General features: G+C 40.8%; 2 protein-coding genes across 3 annotated transcripts in view; one reads left to right on the forward strand and one right to left on the reverse strand.

The window, feature by feature from the left end:
* CHST7 (carbohydrate sulfotransferase 7) overlaps positions 1-3,259 on the forward strand; it is a 56,459-nt gene extending 53,200 nt beyond the window's left edge. The window contains exon 2 of the mRNA XM_003417972.4: positions 1,912-3,259. The gene's annotated coding sequence lies outside the window, so the exon portion shown is untranslated. The remainder of the gene's footprint in view (positions 1-1,911) is intronic.
* Positions 2,405-12,463, reverse strand: part of SLC9A7 (solute carrier family 9 member A7) — a 289,782-nt gene continuing 279,723 nt past the window's right edge. The window contains exon 16 of one of the 2 annotated variants that reach the window (XM_023557924.2): positions 2,405-9,496. In XM_023557924.2, the coding sequence (XP_023413692.1) occupies positions 9,245-9,496 (252 nt within the window). In that variant the 3' untranslated portion in view covers positions 2,405-9,244. The remainder of the gene's footprint in view (positions 9,497-12,463) is intronic. The other variant, XM_010597732.2, reaches the window with a different exon arrangement.

Raw genomic sequence — 12,463 nt, forward strand, 5'->3', positions numbered from 1 at the left:
TAACTGCCCCATAAGGTTTTCTAGGCAGAAATCTTTATGGGAGCAGGTCACCAGGTCTTTTCTCCTGTGTAACTGCTGGTGGGTTCAAACTGCTGACATTTTGGTTGGCAGCCAAGTTCTTAACCATTGCACCACCAGGGCTCCTATTTTTGATACCCCAAAAAAACTCATTGCCATCAAGTCCATTCTGACTCAGCGACCCCACAGGACAGAGTAGAAATGCCCCATAGGGTTTCCAAGAAGCGCCTGGTGGATTTGAGCTGCCGACCTTTTGGTTAGCAGCCGAACTCCTAACCACTACGCCACCAGGATTTAGGTACTTTAAAATCCTTTTCAAATAATTTCATTATCTGTCATCTCAGTGTTGGCATCTGTCCACTGTCTTTTCTCATTCAAGTTGAAATTTCTTTGGTTCTTGGTTTGACAAGTGATTTTTTCATGGTCATTTAGGGTATTATGAGTCTCTAGGTCTAATTTAAATAGTCTATTTTACTACGCCTCCACTGACACCACGCTGGTGGAGGAAGGGGTGCACCACCTGTAACTGCCAAGTGTGAGTGGTAGTCTGGAAGTCCTGGCTTCCAAATAGGCCTCTGCTGACAGGAAGGGGGGATTTTTTTTTTCTGTAGTACTTGGCTGGGATAAGGTGGATATAATAAAAATATTTCTGTCTTTCTAGGCTGACTCTTGGTCTTTTAACTACAGATAACAGACTTTTCTTCGGGGTACTTTTTTTTTTGTCAATGACTATTGGTGTTTCTAGCCTGCTGGCTTCTTCAGTGCCCATTACAGGATATTGAGAAGGCAAAAAGGGAACTCATGGCCATGTTGTTCTTTAATTGCCAAGGTCCCTAGTCAGTCTACTTTCTTGTCTCCATCCTTTAAACTTGTTTTATCTTTGTTTCATATATTATGTTCAGGGTTTTAGCTGCACTTTGTGGGAGCAATAAGGAGACGTGCATCTATTCCACCTTGTCTGGAACCAGAAGTCAGCCCATCTGGAAACTGGTTTTTATTAAACTAAACTATACTGAAATTAAGTTGATTCTTTATGTAAATAACCTGTACTAACAATACTAAAGATTTATAGAAAGGGCTAAAGGAATTTATAAAATTACCTTTTCCTTAATGTGTGAGTCTTTATTGCACATTTTAAACCATCCTGAAAGTGCTTCTTTCTCAAAACTTACATTACTAGTTCTCTTAAGCTAATGGACAGTTTCACCTCATTAGAAAATAATACCAAATTTTTTACACATTCAGGATCGGGGAAGGTTCACAAGAAAGTGAGAAATTGTTAGCAGAAGTAGCACAAATGTACCCAGAGTCAGCCTACCCTCCACTACCCACACATATAGTAACTCAAGTAATGTGTTTAAATGAAAGAAAAAGTTCAGCTGCCATGAGGTAGGACTCTGAACTCATTGCTTATATACAGCCTTGTTTTACAGAACAGTTGATTGTTCTTGGCATGATTCATTTCACCAATATGAACCCATACACAAGTGAAGAATGGATGGTTACATGGTTGGTACCTAATGGTAGTTTCAATCACAGCACCCCCATACTCACCCTCCCAGCAGATCCCAGAAAGCTGAATTCTCCTCAACAGGTGCTCTACAGCAGCAGCTGCAGAAAACAGTAATGCTGACAGAAGTGGCCCCATCTTTTATCTTTACCTTCACCAGACAAATACCTCTTGAGTCACATTTTCTCTTGGTTTGTCTTCACAAACTAGAAATGACAGATACAGATTTGGTATGGATTTCCAGCATTGGATAGTGCAGTGTGGATAAGGAAGATTATAGGTTTCATATTTAAGAGGACTTACATCATCAGGGTTTAACAGGCTTCCTATTTATGAATTTATGTGTTCTGAAGTTCAAACATCCTTTGTTCCTTCCCTTCCAGGTCAGTTACCATGAACTGAGGCACTCCGTGTGCTGCCCCACCACTGAAGAAGCAGTGCTGTGGAGACAATCCACCATGCTGTCAGAGGCTGAAACTTGACTTGGTACCAACTCTGTACAACACTGCTGAGCAGGAATCTTGTGAGCTGTTAAATAATGATGGGCACACAGGCTGAGATGAAGTTTCCAGTAAGGAAGTGACAGTGCGATGTGGACAATTTTGGCCATAAGAAGAACTTTAGTTCCCAGCCTGAACCTGCCTCCGCTGGAGCCATTTGAACAACATGTCCTCACAACAAAGAGGAGATGTGATTTGGTACCATTTCACATCAGCAAGTGTCTGGACAAAAGCATCAATGTGAATAAGGGCCAAGTGCAGTCCTGTCTCTCTCGATTAAATTACTTAATATTAAATAAAAGTTCTGAGTGGTAGTGTTTTAAACCTGACTTACTCAGCTCTCTTTCAAATAGATCCCCTGGTTAGAACTTATTAAAAAACAGTATTTTTTATGTCCCTGGGGTAGGAGAACCCTAATGAACTGAAACACATTTTTATTGCTTTTAAATTATTCTATCTGGTGTTTTTGTAACTTTGGAGTCATGTTAATGACAGGATTTTTTGTTTTGTTTTGTTAGAAAGCAGCATTTATGATATAATTTAACAGCATGGGGTCAAGTAAAAGCCAGTCTGCATACAAAGGAATACAAAGGAAACTGTATATTGGGTTTAAGAATCTTTGGAATTATCCATTAACAACCTAAGCGTAAAGCTGAAATGCCAAATCCACTTGCCTAAATCTTACAAATTGGTGTTGCTAATACTCAGGGTTTTTTAATACTCAGTGATGCTTTGTACAGGGTTCTACACTCAAAGCCTGTAAAAGACTTATAGGTCAGGAGAAATCGTAGGCAGAGGTCAGGTTTAATGTATTTCTTTTAACCCTAAGGCACATTTTAAAAATTTCAAAAATCTGTTGCCATGATTTTTCAACCCTATTTTAAAACTGAATTTCTTCAAGCATCTAAATCAGGAGTCAGCAAAAACTTTCTCTGGAAAGGGCCACATTGTGGGCTATACAGTCTCTGTCTTAACTCCTCAGAGCTCTGCTGTCATTGCAGCATGAAAGCTTTCACACACAGTATGTAAACTAATGACTTTATTTACAAAAATAGGGCTAGATTTGGCCCATGGGAGGTAGTTTGCTAACCCCTGGAGAAGAATAGCTTCCACCCAGAAAAGAACTTCCTTGATAAAGAAAGGAAAAAAAGAAGACTAGGAATAAAATCAGCCTTTTCTGCTGACAGATGATACTTTTTTAAAACACAAAACAAGATTAGCTCAGCCAGTAAATCTTTTTATTTTCAGTTTTAAAAAAGCTTTGAGAAAAATTTGTTAAATATCAGTAAAGCGCAGGAAAACGTGGATAGCTTTAACAATATCAATCTAAACATACGCACAAAGGCAAACATTAAGTAAAATGATAGGGAGAGATACCACTTTAGGGGCTTAACTGCAGTTTTCCTTATTGCACAGAAAAATTGCTGATAACGCTAGATTTTCACAGTTATAACATACTTTAATGTTGAGATTTTTTAAAACCACCCATTTGTTACTGCTGAATGGAAGGAGAGAACAAAATTCTCCCCAATTATAGTATGTAAGTGTCTATAAACGTTCTCAGAAGATCACATCATCCCATGTTAAATTCATCCAATTCTATTTTTAAAAACTGCTTTTCAGCTACTAAATGAATCCTGGTGAACTTCCCGTTTACTTAATCATTTTAATAAACCAAACCAAACCCATTTGTAAAACTTCTAAGGAGGAAGTACGAGCTGTATTTTCTGTATAAATAAATAAATAAATAAAAGACAACCTAGGAGGAGCTGACCCTACTATGAAATCACTTTAAATGAGTGGTTCCATACACTTAACACCCAACACAACTGAAAATCATTCCTGTGCTTCTCCAAAGCCCTGAAATGGAATAACTACAAGAAAAATCGGCCCCTACACATCCATGCAATTAGACCACCACCCAGGAACACTTAGATCTTAACTCTTTGTAAGTGCTTTAGATGGCAGCTCTTGAGTTCTTCGTGCTACTTATAAGTCCTTTTCTGAGTTCCTCCAACACATAAAGGACCAGATAATTTTCCACTGGCAAAGAGTCCATTTGACCATGATGTTTGGCAATTCTTTTAATTCCTGTTAAAAAGTGGCCACCAGAATAAGAAAGTGACTTCCCTTATGTGTTCTCATATCTGCCTCAGACCTTTTCAGAAGGTGCCAGAGCAGGCTGACCTTCCTCCTCGTCTCCTTTCTACAAGGAACAGTTTTCTGTCTGCTCATGTAACAGAAAACCAGCTGCCTGTTTATTCCATCTGGGCCATGGTTATAGCATACCCTACTTGCAAAAATAAAACCAACATCAAAAACTTTGGTTTTGCTCTTTATAATTTTGGCTAGCACTAAGTAAAAAATCAAGATGTGTTTGTTAATTAAAATCTCTGCCTATGAAAATTGAAACTGGAAAAAATGGTTTATTTCTAGGTCTTGTTTTGAAAGATAGTCCAAGAATCTACTTGATTTTCCTAGTTAGACACTGGCATTGATTCCTAAAGTATTTCTCTGTCTTATTAGGTTTTAGAAAGGGGGAAGGTGTTTTCAGGTATCAAAGTGGTGAAAGCAACATTCAGATGGGTTACTTCTAAAATATAACTGTTGGCCACTAGATACCTTCAGCTTACTGTATCAGACACTCGCAAGCCAGACTCTTATTTAAAAAACTACATATGAGATCAAAACTCAGTAATACCATTCTAATGTATTTGACAGACTAACTCCTGTATTAACTAATCTAAGAACATCAAAAAGCAGGCGTGAAACTTGTCAAGTCCCCCACTTCTGAAGTGGAATAAGAAGTCATATACTTATTAAATCAGCAAGCCGACTTTGCAATAGCCCTCATAATTCCAGATCACATTTAGAGCTGATGGTAAGATCGGCTTTCTGATACATCTCTTAGAACTCACAATGGGGACCAAGGTAGGTTTCCAAGTGGATGATTTTCATCTCTGATGAGTAGCTTAACTGCCCTGCCACTGGCCTTCCCTAAGTGCATCAGTGGTGTTTCTACAGTTGGAAATAACTTGTTCACATTAAATATCTGACAAGAGTACATTAGCTTCCACTGAAGACAAAGAAAAGATGTGATGGAGGAGGGATGGTACACAGAATAGACCTCCACTTTGCCCTAGTTGAAATGTCTATGGATGGCTGAGATAACATTTTTCACATTTTCTAAAGAGATGTCATTTGTCAGTCAAAGAACAGAGGACATTTTAAGGTCTAGAGAACACAGCCTAAAGAACCCCTTGCCGTTTGCTTGACAAAATGTTTGATGTCACAGTGTGATTTTTGGCTTCAAGGCATCAATGCTTATTTGTCTGGGCACCCTAGTAAGTACCCTGGATGATCAGAGTCCATTTAATCATGTATGCCCTTCCGATACTTGTTTCCTAAGAAGAAATGCAACCTTAAATAAATTCCAAATTTCCTTCTCTAGAAGTAGTTTAGATTTCCTTATAATCCCCAAAAAGAGTATTAAAAGAAACGACAAGAATTTTGTTATTCCCTTTGTCAAAGTGTTATACAAAAATGTGCATCTTCCTAATTACCTGCTTCCCACACTGACAGCCACCATCTGACAGCAAAGCAGTCACAGCCTTCCACTTAATGTGGGACCTTTTCCCTGGCAGTAAGTGGGCCCACCCTTCATTCTGAGGAATACAACATGGATTTAAGCATGGGAACAAGTAGAGTCTGAAGAGAAGGAAAGTCTTTGACTGCAATACTAGATGAAATAGAAAAGATAGCTTCCAAGAAACTTTCACATTAGTCAGTAGCTCAGTTAAGACGAAACCTTTTTTCCATAAATGGGGACAAAGATGAAAGGTTTTAAATTCTCATACATATACTTATCACCCTTCTCCCCCCACCTTCATGCTTTAAGGTTTTCAAACATGACATTTTCGGTTGTACTTTATGGAGTATGTTCTTCACAGCTGCCCAATCTGTATTATTGATCAACATGGTTTGTTCCACTTGACTAACAATTTTAAAAATCCCTAACTTGCTAGGCCTTTTCTTCAAATAAGGTTCCAAATAAGAGTCTACTGCAGGCTCTTGACTAAAGGCTCTCAACCCTTGCTGCCCATTGGGACCGCCTGAGGTTCCGGAACAAAGTATGGATGCCCAGGCCCCACCCCAAACTGACTGAATTGAATCTCTGGTGGCAGGCCCTTGCATTGGTATTTTGGGAAAAAAAAAAACTGGCCAGATTTGAGAACCTCTGCTCTAGAACATTAGACTGATGAATTGCCTGCCATCTTCCCCTCTCCACAACTCAGAACAAATGTTTATAATGTGACTTTTTTACCCTCTCAGAAGAACTTTGTTAAGCTGCGTGTACCATTACTCATCAGTTTCAATCTAATTTTATGTGATTGGCAGCAGGTAGTTCACCTTGAATTAAATGGTTTCTGGGCTTTGTCTGCAGCTTAGGCATAATGCTTCTAGAGTTGGAAGCATTTTGATGAATGGACTCACCTTCCCAGAACCCCTTGAAAGGTCAGGATTATTCCCCACATCTTACAAACAGAAAAATTAGAATTATTGGTCAAAGTGACTTACCCTGATCCACTCAATAAAAAACGTAATCAAATAACTAATCCTAGCTAAATTTTGGTCATAGCTAATATCTATTTTTATACTGAAGTATGGGTCAGAATAAAATGTTTGCTATGAAGACTATGAGACCCTCTGGGGTAAAACACAACAATCTATGCATTGACCTAAGACTAGGATGGGAAACTCGGTGGTTATTTTTCCTTCCTATGAGGCTAATTTCTTACGATTTGCTGAAAGTTTCCTAGAAGACCCAAATGACAACAAACCCTTAAGGTTAGTGGGGACAGGATGTATCCTACCTGGTTGACTCTTAAGAACCATCATCAGGGTTTTTCTGTTAGCTTCTTTTCTCCAAAATTAATGTAAATAAATAAGCAACATATGAGAAAAGCTAGGCTTTATGAAAAGCCAACTACCCTATCTTCTACCCTGTCCAAAAAAAAAAAAAAGTCCTCACCTTTTAAGTTTATATGGCATAACAGTCATTACTGAGACTACTAAAGAAAAACTCCTGTGCTGGTTCTGGGCCAGAGCACATACATCCATCTCCAGCCTTCTGTTAAGCCTGGCAGCTGCTGTCTGTAGCCTGAAAACCCACTGCTGTCTAGTCGATTCCGACTCATAGCGACCCTATAGGACAGAGTAGAACTTCCCCATAGGGTTTCTTAGGCTGTAATATTTACTGTGTTCGAACCACTGACCTTTTAGTTAGCAGCCAAGCGTTTAATCACTGCAGCCTGAGACCACAACATAATAACCTCTTTTCCGGGGGCTCTCTAAGAAAGCTGTTTCCCTGGCTGTCAGTTGTAGGTTTTCTTAAGTCCTTCATTAGCCTAGGTAGCTCTGAGGCCTCATGGGGTTAGGTAAGTTGTTTAGCTTTTTTCAAGTTTACAAAGCCCATGGACAGTTATAAAATCAAAATGGACTTTATTGTAGAGAGAAAGGAAACAGGACTGTCTGATATAAAATTCATTCAATTATATTGAACCGTATGAAATTGTCGTTTCTGTTTTTCAAAAATGGTTGGGTATCAGCACTTTCATATGGTTCATACTAATTAATTTTTCTTGGTTTACACAAGACCATAGAGTGTAAAGCAATGTCTTATTTAAAAATTAACCATTTAAAATGAGTTAAGAAGATTAAATGTCTGATTTCATTATGGGTGTACTTGATTGGGACACTATTTTGTTTTTTACCATAATAAAAATGACATGTATGAAAGCATTTTTAAAAATTGGATTGCCAAATGTGATAGCACTAAAGCATAGAGACATGGGGAAAAACTCAAACTTTTCCAAGAATTCTCAGTATTTCACTTGCTTTAGGTAAGGGCGGGTAGAATAGCTTACCCTGAAATAATCCAGACTAAAAAACTAAGTTTAACTACACCCACACATTAAGCTGATGCAAGTCTCCCCAGATGCCTTCTCAACATGGCACTCAGTGGTGTGAAGACACCTGGATTCTTGAAAGTATTTTTATCTCAGAGTATCCAGAACCTTCAGTGGGTTGGATAATATTGAACTTTCCATTAACTCCCCTCTGATTCCTCATGTGGCCACTGAAATCTCACACGTTCACCAGCTCAAAGTTTGGAATTCTACCCAGTCTTTAGAATACTACCTTGCATTCTCTTTGCAGTAAGATTTCTTTCTCTTCTCTAAATACCAAGCCTTTTGCTCCTCAGGTTGCCTTCCCTTCCCCAGGTAAAAGCATCCCATAATTTCAGTGTGATTTCTAAATTCACAGTAGAGATCTCAGTCCTATTGAATCATTTCCCTGTCATGCCCTCGGAGCAAAGTTCAAGTATCAGGCTGTCAGTTCATAGGGTGGCCCTCAAGAGTTGAATTATTTTTGCAGTGTTATCAGCAGTTTGCAAATACCTCCTGTCCTCAGATTAAAAAAAACAACTGTGTAATACTTTTGCCTTTGGTTTTAAACATTTCAGTAACTGCTTCTTTATGGAGATTTCCAGAGAAGGAGCTACAATTATTTCCCCCATGTTGAAATGTTCACAGATATATTTTCCAATCTCCAGCCTAGACGGAACACAGGTAGCATAAAAGTCAGGAATGCTGATATGAGGTTGCAGTCCTGCAGACTTTGTCTCTGGAGCCTCCAATCAAATTGACTTTTCTTGTTTTCTGTCCCATTTAACACCAGCGTCCTATAATCCTTGCAGGTCTAACCTCAGTTGCCTTCCTTTGTCATCTTCTAGCCTGTTCTCCCCTAACGTCCCCTCCTAGAGCCCAAGCTAGACTAGCACTGCTGTGTATTAATATGAAGCCTCTCCTGGGAGGAATCCCCAACACCTGCCTCAGTTTATTCAGATATTGCAGGTGAGTGAATTAGGAGTCCATTAAAGCATGCTATTTTGTTTGTTTGTTTAACTCTGAAATAGCTCACTACTATGTGAAAAAGTGGAAATAGGTCTGCATTTGTCTTGATTTAGAAACACTTTAGCCCCACCATCTGCATCTTGGGTTAAATTTTAAGTGTTAAGATATCTTCAGACCCCAATAAAATAGAAGCATTAGTTTAGTTCTGTCAACACCCCACCTCAAACAACACTGGGGCCTGCGACCATCATCACCCCACCGGTGGGCCTACCCCATCGGTTCAGGGGCTCGGAGGAAAATCATGCATTATCCTCCAGAGGAAATACTAGGCGGGTACCGCGGCTTGAAACCTTTTGGTCCTCCATTCCCAGGTCCCGTTCCAGCACTTCCTCAGAGCTGCTCTTTGTTCTGCGGCCACCCTCGAGGCTTGTGGAGGCCGTGTGGGAGCCTGAGGAGCCATTCGCAGTCACTGTGCTGTCCCCGTAGGTCAGGGTGAGGTCGCCCTCAGTCAGGATAAAATCGGAGTCTTCCTCTCGCAGTGGCTCTTGGTTCTAAAAGGGCAACCAACAAAATCAATGGGAGACTGCTATCTTCCAGGGCTGGAGCCAACCCCAACTCCTCATCTGAGATTGTGATATTTGCCTGCCTTGAGCCTCTAGAGGGCTAACTGGATGTAAAATATAGGGTGCTATTCAATGTAAGCTACAGTTACCTGAACCAGGAGTCAGAACACCAGAAAGCAGCTCTGATTTCAAATGTGTGACAGCTTGGATTTAGGCACTAAAGGAAAAAAGGGGGACCAGCCTGGTTTTTCTGCTTCCCAAACCAAAAAAGGAAGGACAGGATTAGGTCTCTTGGAAAATCCTGCAAATAGGTTTAAGGTATTCTCTCCTCTGGGCAGGTATCCTGGGTGGGCCTCACACCCTACATAAACCATCCTAAACCCACCTTATTTACATTTGAACTACTCTTTGTCCTAGTCAGCAATTGAGGGAAGAGGACAAACCACAAATGATTTCCCTCCTATTTTCCCTCTCCTATTTTTTTTATTCCCACAAAGGAAACCCTGGTGGCATACTGGTTAAGTGTTATGGCTGCTAACCAAGAGGTCAGCAGTTTGAATCTGCCAGGCTCTCCTTGGAAACTCTTTGGGGGCAGTTCTACTCTGTCCTATAGGATCACTATGAGTTGGAATCGACTCGATGGCAGCGGGTTTGGTTGGTTTTGGACTCCCACAAAACAAAACCCTTATGGGAAGTCCTCCCTCTAAGTCCTCAGGTAGACAAGGCCAACTATAGGGAGGGAGAGTACAGAGAGAAGTAAATTTTACTGAGCCTCTATTATATGCCTGAAGCAGCCCTGGTGGCACAGTGGTTAAACGTTTGGCTGCTAACCTAATGGTCAGTGGTTCAAGCACACCATCTGCTCCGTGGGAGAAAGATGTGGCAGTCTGCTTCCAGGAAGGTTAACCAAAAAACCCAAACCCACTGCCGTCAAGTCGATTCCGACTCACAGTGACCCTATAGGACAGAGGAGAACTGTCCCATACAGTTTTGAAGGCTGTAAATCTTTATGGAGCAGACTGCCACATTTTTCTTCCATGGAGCAGCTGGTGGGTTAAAACCGCCAACCTCTTGGATAGCAGCTGAGCTCTTTAACCACCATGCCACCACGGCTCCAAAACAGAGCTGTGTCAGAAGTGGGATTCGAACCTACACCTCCATTTGCAGACCAGAAACCCTGAATGCAGGAAGTGGAAGCTTGAGTCTGACACTACCCGTAAAGATTACAACCTTGGAAACCCTATGGGGCAGTTCTCCTCTGTCCTATACGGTCTCTGTGAGTTGAAATCCACTTGACAGCAATGTTTTGTTTTGTTTTGTTTAATTATATGCCTGCCAGGAACTTCACATAAGCTCTAGTTTGATTCTTATCCCTCCCCTGTGAAGGGTGCAAACACTCATACTACAGAGAAGGAAACCTGAGCTAAGAGAACCTATGAAATCTGCCTGTGGTCATCTAGCTGATGGGAAACAGAGTTAGGATTTATGTTGCCTCCAGACTGGTTTACCCACATAAAAAAAAAAAAAAAAAAACACATAAAGGATGTGAAAAATCACCCCATCAGGAAAAGGACTGGAATGGCATCCCATGTTAAGCAGTATCATCGCAAAATAGACAAGGCTAAACAAGGCAGGCTTTAGCAAAGCCACAGTCATTTGAGACTAAAAGACAGTGGGGGCAGTGTTAGAAAATAGCATGAGGTCACAAAGAACTTCCATCTCCAATGGATTACCAGGCAAGACAAACCAAAACCAAACCCATTGCCATCCAGTCGATTCTGACTCATAGCAACCCTATAGGGAAGAGTAGAACTAGCCCCATAGAGTTTCCAAGGAGTGCCTGGTGGATTCAAACTGCTGACCTTTTGGTTAGCACCCACAGCTCTTAACTACTGCACCAGCAAGACAAGGGGAGGTGCAAAGCCCACTCTGCCACTGCACTGAGGTCTGTCAAACACTGTGAACTTCTTGAATAGCAAACACATACTTTCAACACACCACAGGTGTGTTCTTTTCTCTCCTGTTGCCTTCGGCCCGTCAACACTCACCTGAAGTCCTGCATCCTTGACACAACAGGTCCTCCTCAGTCCAGGATGCAGAACATGCTCATGGCCCTGACACTCATGGCTTGCACCCAGTCACACTGCCTGAAGCCACTAGCAGATACTCCTTTGTCAATGCCTCCCCATCTAGATTATCAACTACCAAACGGCAGTGACCTTATTCTCCTCTTGGCACTCTTCACTGTGCTTAACTTGCTAAATGCATACTTGTTAAATACACTGATCTAGGGAGGATTCATAGGTTTAGTCTACCTCACTTTCTCCCCTTCCATTTCTGTGCACTTATTGGTGACAAGCACATGCTTGTTTTCTGCATTGTTTCTCAGTGATGTCAACTCCTCCACAGTCCACATTGCTGGCACAGTGTGACTCCACTTAACCAATGCTCCAGCATTTTTAACATGCAAACACGCAAATCCTCTTGCTTACTGCCTCAAATCCTCACTGGAATGAGGCAGGGTGCTAATGTACAATTAAATAAAAAGCCTGGACTCATGCAAATATTTAGAGGACAATTCTAAAACTCACTCCAAATTCCCACATTTCCCCCTTTGTATTAGTTTTTAAAAGTCCTGAAATTCAATCTGCTCTACCATAGTTTTCTTAATAACAAATGAGGTCATGTGCCCCATCCAAGTTTCCAACTCCCAGGGGAGTCTTTCTTCCCTGTTTTAGCACGTCTCATTTCTCTCATTCATACATGTACTAAACAATGTTTTTGTTTATCTCTGTCAGTGTCTCTGCCAGGAATCTTGGCTCCCAATTGTCAAGGAGTCTTTTCTGGCATGTATTTTACTATTTTCAGGTTTGTAGCCACAGAAGGACAGAGAAGAGTACCGAGCAAGTGCGTGTAAGGGTAATACTGAAAAGTGGGGGAGTCCTGCCCCAGCAC

This window comes from Loxodonta africana, chromosome X (genome assembly GCF_030014295.1).
Source record: "Loxodonta africana isolate mLoxAfr1 chromosome X, mLoxAfr1.hap2, whole genome shotgun sequence".
In the NCBI taxonomy this organism is placed as follows: domain Eukaryota; kingdom Metazoa; phylum Chordata; class Mammalia; order Proboscidea; family Elephantidae; genus Loxodonta; species Loxodonta africana.